The sequence below is a fragment of the Piliocolobus tephrosceles genome, chromosome 1, assembly GCF_002776525.5.
Source record: "Piliocolobus tephrosceles isolate RC106 chromosome 1, ASM277652v3, whole genome shotgun sequence".
Taxonomy (NCBI): Eukaryota; Metazoa; Chordata; class Mammalia; order Primates; family Cercopithecidae; genus Piliocolobus; species Piliocolobus tephrosceles.
Window position 1 is genome coordinate 40,584,182 of NC_045434.1, and position 20,937 is coordinate 40,605,118.

At 42.7% G+C, this 20,937-nt stretch overlaps 1 protein-coding gene across 2 annotated transcripts in view; it reads left to right on the forward strand.

Annotated features, from left to right (window-relative positions):
- Nucleotides 1–18,321, forward strand: part of RGL1 (ral guanine nucleotide dissociation stimulator like 1) — a 289,540-nt gene extending 271,219 nt beyond the window's left edge. For both annotated transcript variants that reach the window (XM_023203464.3, XM_023203463.2), the window contains exons 15-18: nt 2,055–2,241; nt 6,415–6,669; nt 12,185–12,299; nt 15,886–18,321. In XM_023203464.3, the coding sequence (XP_023059232.1) occupies nt 2,055–2,241; nt 6,415–6,669; nt 12,185–12,299; nt 15,886–16,073 (745 nt within the window). In that variant the 3' untranslated portion in view covers nt 16,074–18,321. The remainder of the gene's footprint in view (nt 1–2,054; nt 2,242–6,414; nt 6,670–12,184; nt 12,300–15,885) is intronic.
- The last annotated feature ends 2,616 nt before the right edge of the window (nt 18,322–20,937 follow it).

Below are 20,937 nucleotides of genomic sequence, written 5' to 3' on the forward strand. Positions count from 1 at the left end.
CTTCCTTCCTTCCTTCCTTCCTTCCTTCCTTCCTTCCTTCCTTCCTTGCTTCCTTTTCTTTCTTGAGAAAGAGTTTTGCTCTGTCGCTTGCTTAGGCTGGAGTGCAGTGGCACGATCTCAGCTCACTGCAACCTCTGCCTCCTGGATTCAAGCAATTCTCGTGCCTCAGCCTCCCGAGTAGCTGGGATTACAGGCACATACCACCACACCCAGCTAATTTTTTTGTATTTTAGTAGAGATGGGGTTTCCCCATGTTGCCTGGAGTGGTCTTGAACTCCTGAGCTCAACCTGCCTCGGCCTCCCAAAGTGCTGGGAGCACTTTGAGAGCCACTGTGCCCGGCCCCCTGTTGATGTTAAGAATTCCTTTTGTCTTTGATATACCAGTTTAAGTGAGAGTGTAGTCTTACCCTGTTCAGGATGTGGCTCTTGGATGGGAGGATTCCTATGGTTCACCAAGTCTGGAATCGTCTCAGCCACCATCTCTTCTGATATGGGCCTTCTTCCATCCTCTCCATGTCTTCTGGAACTCCTCTTACACATGTGTGGGGCTTTCTTATTGCTTTCTCAATATCTTTTCACTGTTCTTTCTATATTTTTATCTTTTGATGATGGTTTTTGAGGATATTCTTCAGATCTGTCGTCTAGTTCATGATTTTTTTCTTCAAGTTATTTAATCCTTCCACTGAGTTTTAAATTTAAGTCACCACCTTTTTCATTTAGAGGTGAAATGTTTTTCAAATTATATTATTCCTTTATTAGAATCTCTTGCTCTGAGCTCCAGTTTTCAATTTCTTCTTCTATGTCTTTAATATTTCTAACATACTTTAATATTTCTAACATACTTATTTTGTAACTTGGTTTATGAGACATGCAGATATTTGTTGGGTGAATAAGCACATTATTAGTTTTGTTCTGACAGTTCTCAAATTTGAAGTTCTCAGGAGTCTAAGTCTGCTTTCTGTTGTGCCTGTTGGCTCTCTCTTTCAGTGGAATATTTCCTTGGGTGTATTTTGTAATTTTGTACCACAAGTTTATCTTTATCAGGGGATTCTCTGAAGCCTGGGCTGAAGGTATATCCCTCTAGCAAGATTTTCCCTTTTTTTTTTTTTTTTTTTAAAGAAAAAGTCTAGTTTACCAGCAGTGTCACTGGTTGAGAATTTCTAACCCCTAGACCACATAAATAGCAAATTGGAATGAGGCACAGACCCAGCTCACACATGACTTCATAGGAGACATTTTTCTTCTTTCCATGCTCAGGCGAAAACAGGCTCCCTGTTGTCTTCCTGTGCTAGTAGAAAGATACTTTTCTGGCCTGTCTTTTTACTAAGGGTACGGCCCTTTGTGGGTCCTGGCTGTATATAGTTTTGGTTCGAATCCTCACCTTTCATAAACAGAAACCCTCATCTTTGGGCCCTGTGTGTGCATTAAAACCCACATCACTATTTCGCCAAGATTGGCACCTCCCACTCCCCCACCAGAGCAGCTGCAGAACTAGCTCACATGCTTCTGGTTTTCAGTTCCTTTTTCACTTAAGACCTGTAGGGATTTCCCTTCCTATCTTGCAAGCTCAACTAAAAAGAGTTTTTCATATTCCTTATCTAGCTGTTTTATAGAGGAAGGGTTTAGGATATTGTAGTTCACAGATTGTTGGAAATAGAAGTCTTCCTCCTTGGTTTCTTACCCAAAGCAGTGCCATCCTTTCTTAGCCTGTGGTGATCATTTTATGGTAGGAAGTGATGGGGGTATGGTGATGGTGTCTTGATCCTGCCAAGGTGGTCCATAGCCTGTTAAAATGTAGAGGACCATCGACCTAGAAAGACTTCAGATTACTACTCAATAATCTATGTGTTCTTTGAAGTTGGAAATACTCTTTTGGGACAAGATGTTTACTGCTATTTGTTAGAAACTTTATAGCGAATGTCCTCCTAAAATAATAATGACAGAACACACAAGACTGAAAAAACATCAAGGGCTTAATCAACACAAAATAATTTGCTTAATCATGGATTTCAGATTTATAACAGCTCAAATGCTTGGCATTCTGTTTTCTCCAGACTGTTTCTAGGGTCTGACATGATCACCAGTCCCACTCCCACCAAAGAGCAGCCCAAGTCCACCGCCAGCGGGAGCTCTGGTGAGAGCATGGACTCTGTCAGCGTGTCATCCTGCGAGTCAAACCACTCAGAGGCTGAGGAGGGCTCCATTACTCCCATGGACACCCCCGATGAGCCTCAAAAAAAGGTATATACTCAACCTTTCTCATAATTCCTAATACAGGCACCTACATGCTATTTGCTGCACCACAGCAAGGAATGTCTGTTTTTAAGTGGATCACCCTATAGTATTTTGAAAGTCATGTTTTGAACAGGCATCAAAAGAAGAGTTCAATTTGGGGAGATACTCCTAATAGAAACAGATGTAAAAGCACTAAGCAGTTTGGTTTATTCATTCGGCCTTTGAAATATTGTTCTGTACCCACAGCTTAAGGCATTGGAGTTATTTAGGGGAAGTAGGACTACTTAGAAAGAGCAAAAAGTCAGAGACAGAGATGTGTCAGCTTCTTGGTGCCATATTTTGTCTTAGGTAAGCATTTATCATTATAATGTTGTATAGCATGCCACTCCAAAACTCAGTGACTTAAAACAACCACCATTTATTTCTCTTACGCATCTGCTGGTGGCTGATCTGGGTTGGGCTTGACACTAGGCCACAGATTTGGTCCAGATCTGCTCCACTTGCCTCTTGTTATTTTTGGAGTAACGGGCTACCCAGGGCATGTCCCTAGCATGCTAAGATGGACAAGCAAGAGGGCAAGCCCAACTCGCAAGCACATACCAAGCCTTTACTTGAGTCATATCAACCAACATTCTATTGGCTAAAGCGATCATGTGGCCACATTCCACATAAGTAAATGAAGCAGAGAAATAGGCTCCAGTTTTAGTGGGAGGAACTCTGAAATCACAGTGCAAAGAGCACAGATGCAGGGGAAGATGAGGGATTGGTAACAAGGATACATTCTCCCATGCTGGAAAAAAGGAAACGGATGAGAGGTGATAAAAGAGTTTCCTTTGAGTTTCTATTTTCCGTGACTGCATAAATAAAAATTTAAAAACCAAAATAATCTTAATCTTAAAATCTTAAGACCAGTCTTTTTTTTTTTTGAGATGAAGTCTCACTCATTCTGTTGCCCAGGCTGGAATGCAGTGGTGTGATCTTGGCTCACTGCAACCTCTGTCTCCTGGGATCAGGGGATTCTCCTGCCTCAGCCTCCCAAGTAGCTGGGATTACAAGCGTGTGCCACCATGCCCGCATAATTTTTGTATTTTTAGTAGAGATGGGGTTTCACCACGTTGGCCAGGCTGGTCTCAGACCCATGACCTCAGGTGATCCACCCACTTCGGCCTCCCAAAGTGCTGGGATTACAGGCATGAACCACTGCACCCCACCAATATCAATGTTAATCTTCTGTACACATCTGCTTCAATCTGTTGGTTGAAGGGTTTGGATCAGAGAGTCAACTATGACATAACTAGAATTTGCACCATTTGGGGAAGGTTTCTGGCTAACCAAGCTTACTCCATAGTGACTTCTGGCTCGTTAGCTTATGGATAGGTCAGTAAGGTAGAATGTTGGCAATGGTTTCATCCTTCGATTTATATCTGCTGCTCTTCAAGGGGCCATGTGTGTTGCTTCACATGGAGTTAAAAGAACAGTAGTAATCAGGGAACCCTCAAGTGACTTTGTCATAATGTGGCCAATCCAGGAAGAGCATCATATTCAGGATTCATCAAACTGAGATGACTAATTTACTGCTCTAGTTGGATTTCTCACCTTTCTGCTTTGAAATCCAGGGATACAATCATTCATGCTCTAAATGTTGAAAGAAAGCTTTTGTGGACACCTACAGACTGGCCATGCTCTCAAAAGGCATTTTTCGTCAACCCGGGATGTAGTCATTCTTTGTGACTTGACATACAAATTGAATCTGTCAAAATCTGGAATGCCATCTCTATCATTCACTTTTTTCACAGCCGCGGAGGTTTTGTAGGCTCCATTTCTGATGGTAGACTTTGTAGGAAAGTAACAACTGAGGTATTGCCCACATTTTTGTGGGATTTCTCCCTGTCTCTCCAGGAAGGAGATGGAATCACAGTCACACCTTGTGGCACAGTGGAAATGTACATTGGTCCAGATGGTACCTTTTAAAACTATGCAGAAGCCCAGTGTGCCGTCTCCTTCACATCCCTTGCTTCATCTTTTCTGTCCCATCCCTTATCAGACTGGCTTTTTAAATTCTTGCAGAAGTCATGACTTTATTCTTTGGATGAACCTTTCTCAGAGTCATACGTTTCTATAGACTTAAACATGAGTGATTCACTTGGATGCAAGTGGTTCCTGGGCTGCACAATCCCTGCATATTAGCTAGAAAGGCTCTTGGTTCTCCTGCTTGGCACATAGCTGGACTGGGCTGACCTCCACACTTCCTTCCTGCTCTGAGAGCCTGTGACAGCTGCCTTCTCCAAAAGTCCTCCAGACTGTCATTCTTCCTTTCCCACAGGCTACACTGTGAGGTTACTCTTAAAGGTGAAGGGTAATTTATTTGCATTGCTTTCTTCCTTCCCCTGATCATGATTTCTAAACATTGATTTTTGCACTTGCTGCTCACTTCTTAAATTCTCAATAGGAATTTGGGGGCTCATCAGGCAGTCTGTTTAGAGCTGCTATAACCCAGGCATATTCTAGGCTTTATCTTAACTATAAATGTCACTAGAATCATAGAAAAATCTAGCAAAGGAAATAGAGTTTGGATAGAGGAACATGAAAGTGAAAAAATCGAATGATTAATTGGAAAATGCACCCCCTAAACTAAAATAGCTGCAAAGAAACTTATGCTTTTAACTTATCCATCATCAGTCCTCAAATTGAGCCACTAAGTTGATTCACTTGGGAACATAAGGAAGAAAAAAACCCAAAAGCCAAAACAAAAACTAAACCATATTATGATAGAGCCACAATCAGACCCCTACCCGTGAGAATTGTCACATCAGCTGGCTGGCTGTAAACTAACCATGCAGTAGAATTGAATGTATAGTTATGCCATAGGAGGAAATCTACAGGAAATAAGATAATAGACTCCATTTTAATCAGAAGCCTGATAACCAGAAAGCTCAACTTCTATACTGTTTCCATGGAAAGGCAGATAAATATGAAAGACATAAGTTATTTATTTTATAAATTACTTCCAGAATATTTTATAGGATTAACATGGTATAATTTAGCTTCAGTCATTCCAGGAATTTGTTTATAATTTTCTACAGTAAGAATTTATATTTTAAATGGTTCAATTTAATGATTTTTAAAAGTACCTCTTCCAATAACCTCTTTCTTTGGTTATTGGTATTGCATGGATGAGAAATGTGTAATTAATCAGAAAAGCACATTAGCTGTAGCACTCCATTTCTTAATTGTCCTTGATACACATCATGAAAATGTGTACAGTTGGCTCTACTAGCAAATGTGGAAAGTGGTGAAGCTGCTTAAAAGCTGTATTTCCCTTGAGCAAGTCACTTTTATGTTCTCAATCTTATTCTCCTCGTCTTTATAATGCTCTGCATTTTGTTCACAAGACAGTTGTGGAATTAAAATGGGATAAGATATATGAAAGCTCATCATAAGCCCCACAGTGCTAAACATAGCAAGGTAGCGGCATGTTATGTTGATTCATCTTACTGTCATCAGCCACAGACTGAGCCTTGGCCATGTGCTTGCTCTGGGAACTTAGCAGTGGGAATCGGGGAGCTTGGGTTCCTGTTCTAGGGGTGCTGTCAACTAGCTGTGTGGACCTGGAGCCCCAGTTTTCTCCCTGGGTCTCAGGTTCCTCAGCACAACAGGTATGGGACTAGTTGATGTCCAAGGCCTTTCTAGCACTAATATTCAGTGCAGAGCCATATAATCTGGGGTACTTCTCTTAGAAACTTCTAAAAATACAGAACTTTCTCTCCCACTAGGAAATCTGACTGCAGTAGGACTGAATCAACTGTTGGTAAGGCTTTCCTCCAGCCCCGTAAGCTTCTGACTTCTTTGGGAACCCATATTGCCTCCAGTTTCTGGTGTCTGCTGCCACCTGCTGGTTAACTTCCATAAGAACAGCTAAAACCTAGGGAAATAAAGAGAGCCGCTCTGCCTCATGTGGTTATAGAGTGATTAGGTCACACTGAGTCACCCATAGGCATCTGCCCCTGATGGATACTTGAGCGCTTACACCAGGGATGATAGATACATGTGTGCTGTGGGCTGTTGTGGAGGAAATAACTGCAGTCTCTCAGTCTTAATATCTACCTCTGCTTTGAAAATTACAAAGCTGTTGACCAGCGTTCTAATCTGTTTTCTTCTGGGGTGTGTTTACTCTTCCAGCTCTCTGAGTCCTCCTCATCGTGTTCTTCTATCCATTCCATGGACACAAATTCCTCAGGGATGTCTTCCTTAATGAACCCCCTCTCCTCCCCTCCGTCCTGCAACAACAATCCCAAAATCCACAAGCGCTCTGTCTCGGTGACATCCATTACCTCGACTGTGCTGCCTCCTGTTTACAACCAACAGAACGAAGACACCTGCATCATCCGCATCAGTGTGGAAGACAACAATGGCAACATGTACAAGAGCATCATGGTGAGGAGCAAGCCCTGACCCAGGAGCGGGCTTCCATTTAGATTGTGTGTCTGTGTCTATCAGCCGCTCAGACTAACCGCCCTAAATATGCACACGCAATATTAGTGTATACATGTATGCATTCACACAGAAGGGATGTGTCAGTTCCAGGTCTCCCTGGGCATAGATGCTGAATGATGTATGTATATAAAATATATATACATATATGTGTACACACACAGTGTATATAGGATATAATTTTCACATCTTAAAGAAATGCTAAAACGTATTTGTTTAGGTCAGTATTAGCCTTTTGAAAATTCTCAATTTGGGTGACTGTCTGTGCTCCAGGGAGGATGCCACTGCTTCACATGTTTTTGGAAGCCTTCCTATGGAATTGTGTGTCTGGTTTTATCATTGAATTTCCACACATTCTTAGCAGTGTACTCCCCCGATGGCAAATTTTTGTCATTTAGTCATTTGGATCAAACCTAGTTAGTAAAGTGGATGATCAAGCTAGAAATACAGTTTGGATTAATGAGCAATGATGCTTATAAAATGAGACTGGCCTTTTGAGCTTCTTGTAAAATCTGTATGTTTCTAAGGACAATTACAAAGATGTTTTTAATAATGGCTGTCTTTTGGGAATACACACAGAGCCTCTCATGGCGATAACCTCGGGTATGTGAGGTCTGGTATGTTTATCACAAGAATATAAACTCCTTAGTTTATGGGAAATAATCGTGTGTTAGAAATCACATTATCCTTTGTAGCAAAATCCCACAACTAATTCCACATCTCTCCTCATCTTTATGACTCGCCTCTTTGAAGGCACACTGAGTGCTTACAAGCTCAGGTCTGAATGTGGCATAAGTGGTATGGAGGCTCCACATGAAAGCTTTGCTAAAGCATTTATTGAATCAACAAAATATCAAACATTGTTTACTAGTCATTAGATCAGGCTTGGGGGATAAGGAGATGAGCGAGACATTTCTGCCTCTGAGGATGTTTTAATCAGAAAGGGAGCTCACAAAGCATTATTCCCAATGTACGAAATAACAGAGCCAAGATCAGGTTGTAAAGAGCCTTATGGCCCCACACAGAGAGGAGTGTGTTAATCCCGCAGGCAATAGGGTCTTGTTGCAGGTTTTTAAGTAGTGATGGGATTTGCTCATTAAGAAAGTCATGGCATTGTGTTTGCTGGAGTGTGGGGGTAGATTGGAGGTGCGGAAGCAAGTTAGGAAGCTGGTATTGTGTTCCGTGTAGGGGAGGATAAGGGCTTGAATGATGGCCATTTGGCTGGAGATGGTGAGGATTTTTGAAAGCTTTTGATGAGGTAGAATTGTAGAATCCATTCATTTAGTTACCAACTTTTTGGTTACTGTTGTGGAGGACTAGAGGCTGTCTGGTCGGTTGGTGGGTCTGTGAGGTATGAACTACCAGAGCAGGATATTTCAGGGACATTTAAATCAGAGGTACCAGTATGACATCAGATGGCATTGTCTGATAGATGGTCAGAAACATGGGAGCAAAGCTGGTGCTGAGATTAAAATTGGGAGTTGTCAAGCCCCACAGGGAGGATGCGGTCTTGCGAGAGTGAGTGTAGGATGAGGCAGAATGCAAGTGGTAACGCGGAAGCGGCTAATAAAGGAGCGCCAGAGAGGTAGAGGAAGCACAGGGAAGCCAAGGTCCTCCATGTGGTTACTGTCTTCTCAGCATGGTCTGTTCACCTGGCACCTCTTACCTGTGCCAACCAGAGAGAACTTCCACTGTATAACTCTACAGTGTCTCTGAATTGTAGCATGGATTTGTACACCAGACAGTTATGTTTTGGGACTTGCCTGGTCAACGTGCACTCTGCTTAGTCTGGGGAGAACTGAGTGGTTGAACTGCACAAACGCCGACCGCCCAGGAGGAGTCAGAAGTTGTGCATGCTGTCTGAGTGTTGCGAGGGTGGTGAGCAGAAGATCCCCTGCCCCCTGCCCCGAGATTCCTCCTTCCCCAGCAAATGGGCTGCCTCTGTGAGAATCACCTCTCCTGCCAACCCCTTCCTGTGGCCCTTCATATTTCACCAGGTGGTGCCACTCACCTTTCATGAAAATGCTGTGTGTGTCACAGGCTTGTTCTGGAGGGACGGCACACTGCTCTCGTGCTCTCATTTTCCTCGTTAGGCCTCTCAGGAGAAACTTGGCTCCACAGGAAGTCCCTTTGTGAAATGTATTATGCTGTGTGCTGTTGACCAGAGGATGGAAATAAATCAGTCCAGGTTCAGGGGAGACTAGCAGTTCTCAAACTTTTTGTTTTCAGGACCCCTTGATACTCTGAAACAGCATTGAATATTTCAAAGAGCTTCAGACTCTGTGGGTTGTATCTGTTGGTATTTACCACATTAGATATTTAAACTGAGAAACTTTCAAAATGTTGATTAATTCATTTAAAATAACAATAATGAACACATTGCATGTTAATGTAAATTTTATTTTTGAATGAAAAATATCTATTTTTATCCAAAAATTATTGAGTGAGAAGAGTGGCATTGTTTTCCGTTTCTGTTAGCCTGTTAAAATGTGAGTGAGACTGGCTTTGTTTTGTTTTGTTTTGTTTTGTTTTGACTGTGAGTGCAGTGTACTGAAGAATACAGTGACAGCTAGTAGACTTGTAGTTAGGAACCACCGTACCAAGTTGTGCTGTGGTGCCAGCACTTCCATCCGCTATAGCTTCTGCAATACATGCAAATGTCAACACAAAGAAAAGATAAACAGCATCTTAGTATTGTCATGAAAATAATTTTGATCTCATGGATCCCCTCACGGATTTCAGGGTCCCATGGGCCATAGATTGCACACTGAGAACGGTGGCCTAGAGGACTTGCTTTGCAAGAGCAACTCATGTCCCTGGAATCCAAGGCCCTTCCATAGAAAGTAGAAGAGACAGCAGTTAGCCCTTGTAAAATTACCTCCTCAGTGACCATGGAAAAATGTCTTCTACCACTGAACCCATCACTCTTTCGAAATGATCTTTCTCTCCATTATGTCAATCACGGAGTCGGTCTCCCAAAATTCCTTACACAGGGAATGCAGTATTTCTGTCACAGGAAAGTCAACGAAGGTGACACCAAAGCGTCGTTCAGTACCGTGCATTCATTACAGCAGTCACTGGCCCTGGATGGCGATGGAGCATTTGAAATGGGAATACTCCAAATTGAGATGAGCCGTGAGGGTAAACTCTATGCCGGATTTTGAACACTTAGTACAAAAAAGTAAAATACCGCGTTAACAATTTTTGTACTAATTAGATATGCTGATGTAATATTTGAGGTGTTCAAGTTAAATATCACTTTTTAAAAACCATTTTTTTTTTTTTTTTTTGAGACGGAGTCTCGCGCTGTGGCCCAGGATGGAGTGCAGTGGTGCGATCTTGGCTCACTGCAACCTCTGCCTCCCGGGTTCACGCCATTCTCCTGCCTCAGCCTCCCGAGTAGCTGGGATTACAGGCACCCACCACCATGCCTGGCTAACTTTTTGGTATTTTTAGTAGAGACGGGGTTTCACCATATTGGCCAGGATGATCTCAAGCTCCTGACCTCGTGATCCACCCGCCTCGGCCTCTCAGAGTGCTAGGATTACAGGCGTGAGCCACCACACCCATCCTAAAAGCTTTTTAATTGTGGCTGCTAGAAACTTAAAATGAAATATGTGGCTCACATTCGATACCTATCAGTGCTAGTTCCGTCTATCCGCATAAGGATGCCCGCTTGAGCTGGGAATCTTCATCGTAATCATTAGTTCCATTCAGCATGGCTTTGATGGTACAAAGTAATAAACACCCAAGGGAAAGCCCTTGGTCATCTTGTCCTCATTTGGACATACCTGGGGAAGTTTAAGGTAAGGAGAACGAAGGAAGCCTGGCTGGGTCATATAACTTACCCACCTTAGCCTGACATGCATCCGCTGAGGGGAGATCTTCTCCTTTAGCCTTCTGCTACCAGTTCAGTGTGACCCAGCTTAGGTAGCATTTTCTTCATACTCTCAAAGCATGTTTTCCTCATTTAGAATTTTGTGTGCACCTACTTTTCCCTTGTAAATGAATATGCCAGATGTTGTGGTAACAGACACATGAACAAGATCTTTGCTGCTTACAAGGAGCCCTTTGTAATGCACATTGTTTATTGAATCACAAACACCAGCTGCTGACCCAGATCAGAGCCAGGCATCTCGGCACTGCCATCCTCAGGCACACAATGGCAGTTTCTTGGAGGAAATGAGACTTCTGTATGTGTCGAGGATGGTCATGGGGGGCTTTTTTTCTGTAGTTCTCTTGCCCCCGGCGAGAACAGCTTTTTATTTTTTAAGTAAGAATAATCTGAGTTTTCATTCACTTCTTTCAAATAGAAAGAAATCACCCAAGATATGGTACATAAGTCCGCTTTCTTTTCATGTTGCTCTGCACACCCTGCAAATAGTTGGGTGGCAGGCAGAGAGGTGAAGGGGAGAACATCAGAACTGGGAATGAGGGAAACCTTTAACTTGTGCTTTTAAAACACTTAGAAGTTCATGTTTATTGAAGCATAATTTGCATGTGTTTCCATATGCAGATCTTAAATGTTTGATTCTTTGAGTTTTAGTAACTATATATATCTATGAAATTACTACCCCAAATCTTGATAAAGAACATTTGCATCTCGCCTGCCAGATTCCCTGTGCCCTTTCCAATCAATCCCCTCTTAACCTAGAGGTTCATTTTCTAATGCCACAGATTCGTTTTTCCTTTTTTTGAAAGAATAGACGCCACTGGTGTGTAATCTTTTGTGTCTGCTTTCTTTTGCCCAAGAAGATGTTTGTGAGATTCGTCTGCATTGTTGCATGTGCCAGTTCTTAGTTCCTTTCAGTTGCTCAGCAGGAGTCTATTATGAATGTACTACGATTTATTCTGTTTTTCCTGTTGATGGAGATTCAGATTGATTCAGTTTTTAGCTATTGTGAATAAATCTGCTATGAATGTTTGTGTACAAGTCCTTTTGTGGACGTATGTTTTTATTCTGCTTGGTAAATGCCTGGGAGTGGGACTGCTGAATCACAGGTTCACCTGTACTTTTTGAAATGGTCAGTGGGCAGAACTGTGACCGTTTTTATCCTGTGGGTAGTAACCAGTGCCATAGAAGCAGTTCAACATGGGAGGATAATTTTGGGCCAGGATTAATAATGCTTTACATTTTTCACAATTCCCTCATATATATTCTTTCATGGGAACTTCAACCACTGTGGAGGAGATTGGCAAGGCAAGTGTTCTCTCCATTTTAATAGCGGATGACGCTGTGACTCAGAGATTAGGTGACTCGCCCATCATCTGTGGCTACTAAGGGTAGAACCAGGACTAGAAACCAGGGATCCTGGCTCTTGGTCCAGTTCCAATTCCACGAGTCCATTCGTTCTGGAAAGGCATCACAACACAAGATGGCAAGAATGAGAGGGTCAGGAGAACTCCCTCAGGAAATGTGAAGCTAAGTACTTTACAAACCTGTTCATTGTCTTTGCAGTTGACGAGCCAGGATAAAACCCCTGCAGTGATCCAGAGAGCCATGCTGAAGCACAATCTAGACTCAGACCCCGCCGAGGAGTACGAGCTGGTGCAGGTCATCTCGGAGGACAAAGGTGGGCATCCTTCCGAGACAGGCGTGTTCCTTCCCAGGGCGGGTGGCTAGCACATGTCCACAGCGCTCCGCACTTAGAAGGCGGAAAATGGATACGTACTGTTTTTATCGGGACCTCGTGGTGGTTTTTGATAGTGCAAGGGTGAACAACCGTGCCATCACCTCACTTGTAGAATTAAGTATCTCAAAGCCCTCCCTGATTCCCCAGCTCTTGTTTTTCCTGCAATTTTGACTAGTATTTCTTCTGCCTAGTCTTTCTGAGCTCTTCAAACACTTTTCTAGGAAGAAGTGTCTCCGTGTGCCAGGAGGCAGAGGGTAGGGGAGTCTGTTGGGCATCGCAGGTGGCCGCACACCTCCTTTACCCAAGAATGTGTTTCTAAGTTGTGTGTGAATCTGAAATTTAGCAGTTCCTATAATAATTTCTCATCGTTCCAATTAATCATGTATGAGAGTTATTTTATTTATTCATGATCAATTTTAAAATAACACAAACCTCTAACTTGAAGGCTATTTAACTCACATTTATTGAGGCAAAGAACTGGTAATCTATGAAAGGCTTCAATATGCCTGGGAATATGTTATTTAAAGAAATATCTTTTATGAAAGACTTTTTGGGCAAATAATCACCTTTGCATGTATCTGTCGGCTAATATGAATTTGGGGATTGCATTTGCTGAGAGAAGAAAACAGGCTGGTAGATAACTCCTCTGTACTTTGTCACTCCACAGGCAGTGACTGTCAGGATAGGTCTCTTCTCCAAGTGCAGAAGGAGCAGCAAATATTGTTGACCAAAGCCAACCCTTTCTGCCACCAGACCCCAAACTGTCCATTGCAGCCACCTTAAGTAGTCCTCTGCTCACCAACAAGCAGCGTCCCCTATAAGTGAGAAGCATTCCACAAGCTAGGCTGTAGGATCAACATGTCACCCCGGGCTCTATCGCTGGTGTAGAGGAGAGTGGCTGAAATTAGAACACTACCTTCTCCTAAAGATTAAAAGCTACAGCCTCTGGGAAAATTCTTTTTCAGTTTCCTCTTGGAAGTTTTCTCATTCATTCAGCTGAGGCTTAGGCTGTGGGGCAACACTTTCTCAGTTATAACCTTTTAATGTAGTTATAGTTATAATCCTAAGCCTAAAAGATGGTCTCAAGTTGTACCATTTTGCTTACAACACAGCACTAAGGTGAGGTTGGTGGGTCTAAAGGTCCGGGAGTCTCGAGTGGTAGCCAGGACCCAGTGTTGCCCCTCAGCTGTGTGATCCTAAATGCAAGCTTGCTGGACCCCCTGGGCCTTGGTCCTTAATTAGAGACAATACCCTGCTGGTTCTTCATATGTCACAAGGCGATTCTGAAGATAACAAGAAATCATGTACCTGAACATGGGGAGATGCTAAATGATGTATAACTGTGAGGACTATTATTACTGACCCACGAGTATGTGGGCAGTAGCATGGGACACTCTGAGGGGGTTGTTCTCCACTGAGCCTTTGTGCACAGAATGTACAAGAGTCACTTGGAACCTGCTCATATCAGTCTTGCTGGTGGATCTCAGTGTTTGAAGTTGAATTAAGACTCGCTTTGTCCAGTTTTACAATCATATGCCTCTGTGATTGCCTCCCCCACCCCACTACCACAGAGCTAGACTTGCACATTTTACCTTTTTAAATTCCATTTGTTTTTTTCAAATGCTCATTACACTTGAGTGCTGAATACTGTATACTTTCTTGTGGTGATTCCTCAAGGATCTAGAACCAGAAATGCCATTTGACCCAGCAGTCCCACTACTGGGTATATACCCAAAGGATTATAAATCATTCTACTATAAAGACACATGCACATGTATGTTTATTTCAGCACTATTCACAATAGCAAAACCTGGAACCAGCCCAAATGCCCATCGATGATAGACTGGATAAAGAAAATGTGGCACATATACACCATGGAATACTATGCAGCCATAAAAAAGGATGAGTTCATGTCCTTTGGAGGGACATGGATGAAGCTGGAAACCATCATTCTCAGCAAACTAACACAGGAACAGAAAACCAAACACTGCATGTTCTCACTCATAAGTGGGAATTGAACAATGAGAACACATGGACACAGGGAACATCACATGCTGGGGCCTGTCGCGGGGTGGAGGACTAGAGTAGGGACAGCATTAGGAGAAATAACTCATGTAGATGATGGGTTGATGGGTGCAGCAAACCACCATGGCACGTGTATACCTATGTAACAAACCTGCACGTTCTGTACGTGTACCCCAGACCTTAAAGTATAGTAAAAATAAAATATAAAAATAAAAGTGAGGCTGGGCACAGTGGCTCACACCTGTAATCCCAGCACTTTGAGAGACCAAGGCAGGTAGATCATGTGAGGTCAGGAGTTTGAGACCAGCCTGGCCAACATGGCGAAACTCGTCTCTACTAAAAATACAATAAAAATACAAAGAAAAAAAAGTAGCTAGGCATGGTTGCGGGCGCCTGTAATCCCAGCAGGCTGAGACAGGAGAATTGCTTGAACCCGGGAGGCAGAGGTTGCAGTGAGCTGACATTGTGCCACTGCACTGCAGCCTGGGCAGCAAGAGCGAAACTCCATCTCAAAAAATAAAATAATAATAATAATAAATAAATAAACAAATAAAATAAAATAACATAAAACTAAGTCAAAATAACTTTGCTTTGATGATTTCATATTACACTTGGAACAATCCTTGTTCGAAAATTACAGATGTCTACTTGGGAATCATTGAAGTTGAAAATAGTTTAAATATTAAAAGATACATAGGAAGGGGAACATCACACACTGGGGCCTGTCAAGGGGTTGGGGAAAAGGGGAGGGAGAGCGTTAGGACAAATACCTAATGCATGCAGGGCTGAAAACCTAAATGACAGGTTGATAGGTGCAGCACATGTATACCTATGTAACAAACCAGCACGTTCTGCACATGTATCCCAGAACTTAAAGTAAAATACGGTAAACTAAAGATACGCATGTTCAGCACATGTATCCCGAAACGTAAAGTAAAATTAAAAAAAAAAAAAAAATACACACTTTCCTACATGGGGAATGAAATACTCGTTTGAAGGGATTACTTCAAAAAAATTTTTAATATTTCAAGTAGAATTCTGGAGTGCTGTAGATTTTCTGTTTTTTCCATGTCATTGGATTCTTTTAGTCTTTGAGAAAATCTGCATACTGGGGTGGAAAATGGACTGCAGAAGAAAGGAAACCTGAGTTCAAATCCGAGTTCTGCCATTCACTCGCTGCCATTTTGGGAATTTTCTTTAACTTTTCTTGGCCTCTGTTTCCTACTGTACTTTTTTTCTAGCTTTAACGTTTCCTATTGAAACCTTTAGTTCATGGAGTGAATTTCTAAAATCTCGTTTGTACTAATTTTTAAAATTGGGATTGAGAAGCTGGGGTCCATTTTCGGGGCAGTGGTGGTGGTCACTATCTGGTTCAGGTCACATTCCAGACACGAAGGGCCATAGTCCCATTCTTGTGTCTGGGCAAGGTTTACAGCTGCCATTGTCAGTGCTGAGCGGAGCTCCACAAGCTGACCACCTTACCTTTCCTTATCTTTTTCAGAACTTGTGATTCCAGACTCAGCCAACGTCTTTTATGCCATGAACAGCCAAGTGAACTTTGACTTCATTTTGCGCAAAAAGAATTGCATGGAAGAACAAGTGAAACTGCGTAGCCGGACCAGCTTGACATTGCCCAGGACAGCTAAACGGGGCTGCTGGAGTAACAGACACAGCAAAATCACCCTCTGAAGGGAGGGACCAATGGCCCCTTGTTTGCCAAACGCAGACAGGCCGGGGCTGAGAACAGGCTGTGGTGATTGCAATTACCATCCAGTGTTCCAGGATCATTGGTGAAGTCAGCAGATATTTATTGAGTTCCTGTGGTGTGCAGAGCACTATGATAGGCATTGTGGGGAAATTGGAAATGAATTTGACATGAAAAGGATGAATGATTCACTGATTCTCTTTGACTTATTTGAGACTAAAATGCAGAATTACCCACATTTAAAAAAAATATATATGCACACATATTTGGTATGCATGTGTATATATATGAAAATATATAAGAGGGACTTTAGGGGATAGTATGGACTATGGAAAAACAAATTTGCACAATGGCCTGGGAAGCTGAGGTCACTTTTTACAGGGAAATAGAAGAAACTGAGAACCTAGTCTCGTATCTTCCGAGTAAATGGAATCAGTCCTGGGAATAGAGAGTGTCCTTTGTGCCAGTATTACAAGAAGCCCAAACTTTATTTTTATAAAGGGAGAGGATGACTTTCTCAATCAAGTGCCATCAGATAAAAACAACTGCAGAGGCTGGAACTGCCACAGGCTGCATGAAAGGCCACTTTGAAAAGGGTTTGGATGAGCTGGTGGCCTTCAACCTCTGCCTGCATCTGCCGCTTTCTGCTACCCCAGGGAGGCCAGGAGGAGCTTCGGGGGACCATTGCCCCACTGGTCTAGCCATCACAGCACCTCTGGAGGTGTCAAGCTCCTGAAACAAGCTCATTTCAGTTTCTGGCAACCCCATGTATTTCTGTTTTCCCCTAAAGAACATATCATAATCATTGCACAAATAACCGTGTTCTTTGGTAGTGAAGCCAGAAAAGAAAGCGCGAAAGAATGGTGACTCATTTGAACTCTTACCTGTCTTGTAATGTCACTACTTCATTGCCTTCTCTGATTGCCTTTTGCATGTAAAACTATGTGTCTGGAGTCTTTTGCCATCTGGATCCTAGTACCTCTTTATTATGTGCAATTTGTTCCTCAGGTGTGGAAATTTCTACTGCAATTGACTACATTTGGTTAGTTTGAGCTTGTGAAAGATTTCTGAACAGTGATCGCCCTGTTAGTAGCCCCGCAGAAGATGTTCCCTGCTGATAGCAGCATCCTATTTTACTTATTAACTTTTATAGCATTACTGTGCCTAGTCATGGGGAAAGAGATGGGGCTGCATTGATTATCTGACTCATTTGTCTAAGAGGTACATTCTTCCAGATGGAATCAATAACGTTGGTTTTCCGGTTCCCATGCTTGCTATCACAGTATCACTGGTAAAGTGACATTTTTGTCTCTCATAACACCATCACACTCTTCCTTCCAAGTCTGAGCTGTGCTGGGGTTTGAACTAAAAGCCATATGTGGAATATTGACATGTGTAAGAAGCACTTTCAGAATGTTGTCCTTTTTAAGAAATGATTCTCAAAATACCAGTTTTTATTCCAAAAATAAAGAGAACAAACGCAGAATATGAAGTGCAGATTGTAACATGGAGCTATTTTTTTCCTAATCCCGTAATACAGCTCCTAACAGTTGTGCGGGATTTGTGTTACATAAATAGCCATGTGAATTCTGCAAGAAACACTAGGGAAAGTTTAGAGATCTGTGGCAATGGGCCGAAGAACAGGCCAGGAAGTCCTCCGATTTCCTTTGGTCTTTCCAGGAGATTGGACTACACATTGTAAAGACTGGGTTACAGCTAGTCAAAAAGCACTTTCTTCTGTTTTCAATGCCTGATCAATTTGTGCTTCTGTGCTTGTCGGCGAGATGGCCAGGGTGGCAGCCCTCATGCAGGTTGAAGTACATGTAACCCCAGCCTGATATTCTTGGTGTGAAGGTCGAAAAGAAAATAGAAAACCATTGGCCTGAGTGAGGGTGTGGCCACCAAGACATAAGTGTTGTGCCCCTGTGCTCACCCTGTGTATTTATACTGTATATGTAGAGTCTAGATTTATATACTGCAATGTAAAATATATATATATATATATATTTACCTTTTTTAAAGACAATGGAAATCCCAAGTAGCTAAAACTTAGCCTCATTTATTTAATGCCACTTTAAATTGTCTTAAATTTGTTTCCTGGTGGACAGCCGGGTAATGCTTTTAGCTGCTCGCATGCTTGTCTTTCTGCATCTCCATCATCTGTTTACCTTTTGGTTAAACTAATAAACTAGTTTGGGACTTGGCTGGCATGTGCTGCCAGACCCAAAGGGATTGTATCTGGATTATTAACCAGGTGGGTTTTGGGTTCCAGGTGTGTCAGTAAGCTTTTGGGAAGCCCACTGGATCAATTGGAGGAGCACAGGGAAAGCCAGTGGCGGAGTCAGGTGGGATCCTCCCCACTGGCAAGTGTCACGAGCCTTTGGGGGGAAGAATGACTTCCTTAGGAAACTGCAGTCAGAGATGATGCCTTTGCTGCATTGCTGTCGCCCAGGCTCTGTCGCCCAGGCTGCAATGCAGTGGTGCAATCTCAGCTCACTGCAATCTCTGCTGCCCGAGTTCAAAGCAATTCTCCTGCCTCAGTCTCCTGAGTAGCTGGTATTACAGGTGCACACCACCACACCCAGCTAATTTTTGTATTTTTAGTAGAGGTGGGGTTTCACATGTTGGTCATGCTGGTCTTGAGCTCCTGACCTCAGATGATCCACCCATCTCGGCCTCCCCAAGTGCTGGGATTACACCGCATCCAGCATGGGGACACTTAATAAAATCCAACTTAGAGTGAGGGTCCACGTTAGCATTTTGTCGCTTTTCTGAGAGTCTTTCCCTGCTTTTTGTGATGGATACCACCTGCGTAGTTCTTGAAACCACCTATGGTGCCCTGGAACCCAGGGGGACCTCTATGGAGGGACGAAAGGCATTCCTAAAAGAATTACACTTGAAATCCTTTTAAATTGATCCATGCAGTTTCCCCAAAGGCATTAGGTCTGAGGCCAGCTTCACTGCAGATGCACAGTATTGTCATTTATCATACTGTTAAAAAGTTCCCAGAATTATTTTCCAGTGGTTTCCTAAATGGATCCAAATTATCAAATGTTCTGTGCCCTTGTGGAATTTTCAGAGGAAGCCAAGTAGATATTTTAATACTAGGAAATGGATAATATGCGGTGGGGCAGATAAAAGGGAAATTTGGTCTTTGGTCCTTGTTTTCTCAAGATCATTCTAAAAGCCTGTTTCCCTTGTTTTGCCTTTTTCTAGAACCTGGTCCTGGGTACATTTTGCCTGAAGGAACAATGTCTTAAACTTGTCTTCTTTGGAGCATTTGTAAATTCTCCTTGCAGCACAGGATCATTCGGAGGCATACAATGTTGCTTTATGTGTCCTGATTTCAGTGGGACTAAGAAGGTTCCTGACTCAAACCTTTTTTTCCGCAGATGCCTACATTTCTACTAGGAGAAGTTATTTCCATTGCATTTTGCATTGCCTTTCCCCCTAGACTCTCTCTTAAAATTAAATACCTTCAGAAGGGATGTGTTAGACTAGGCTAGGCTGGACCGAAGTACCAAACCAAGAAATCTCAACAGCTTAAGACCGAGGTTTATTTTTTCTTTCATGGGACAGTGTAATGCAAGTCAGGAAATTCCTTAGTAGCTTTTCTCTAACAGCAGCTCACGGATCCAGGCAGCTTCCATCTTGCAACTTTGCCATCTCGGTGTTTCCCTTCCAGTCACAGTGATGATAAAGAGAGTAAAGAGAACTCACAACTGTTCCCAACTGCCTTAGACCAAAGCGACACCTGTCACTTCTGTTCACAGCCCATCGACCAGTCCCCGGCCCCGATGTGAATGCAGGGGAGGTGGGAAATGCAGGAGAAACCTGGAGGAGTTGATGCACACGACCGCCTCTGCCAGAGGGGTAATGCCTTCTTCCTAGGGTGCAGGGGTTTGTTCACCATTGGCAGTCATCAGAAAGTGTTTGGGAGAGATGGCAGTGAGGACTTGAGGCTGCACAGAAACGAGGAAGAGTTGAAGAAAGATGCTGAAAGGAGAAAGTACTAGAAATAACAATTTAATTTTGTCTAGAATTAGCCTTGATCTTATTTTTTAATTTAATTTTATTTTTTGAGACAGGGTCTCACTCTGTTGCCCAGGCTGCAGTAGCGCAATCTCAGCTCACTGCAGCCTCTGCTTCCTGGGCTCAAACGATTCTCCAACTTCAGCCTCATGAGTAGCTGGGACTACAAACGGAAGCCACCAACGCCCTGCTTTTTTTTTTTTTTTGTATTTTTTGTAGAGGTAGGGTCTTGTCATGAAGCCCAGGCTGGTCTCGAACTCCTGAGCTCAAAGCGATCTGCTTGCCTTAGCCTCCCAAAGTGCTGGGATTACAGGCACGAGCCACTGCACCCAGCCGATCTAATTTATTTCTAATTTTTAACATACAGTCACTCACCAACAATTCATTTTCTTCTGATGTGGTTCCTACTTTGATGAAACTAGGAGCTACTTTACAGGTGTAAGGTTAAAAAAAGAAACCTAGGAAATGTAAAGTAGTTTATGCAAAACCCAACTGATCAAATAGGAGCCAGGCAAATTTAATTATTTTAGACTCACAATTTGGCAACCATTATCAGGTGTGGTTTCTCAATATCTCTACCCAGAAACCTTTGTGGAAGCAATTTTCTTATTTAACATTTCAAGGAATCCAGTGTAGGTAATGTTTTCTTAAGAGTTTGAAGGCACCTTACAAATCATGTGGTCAGTGGCCTCGTATTACAGATACGGGACTGAGACACAGAACGGTTAAGTTGTCCGCAAGTTTTAGGGACAGAACTCTGGATCATCAAACCCCACTCTGAGCATCTAACACTGGGCCAGGCACTAAATGGAGGAG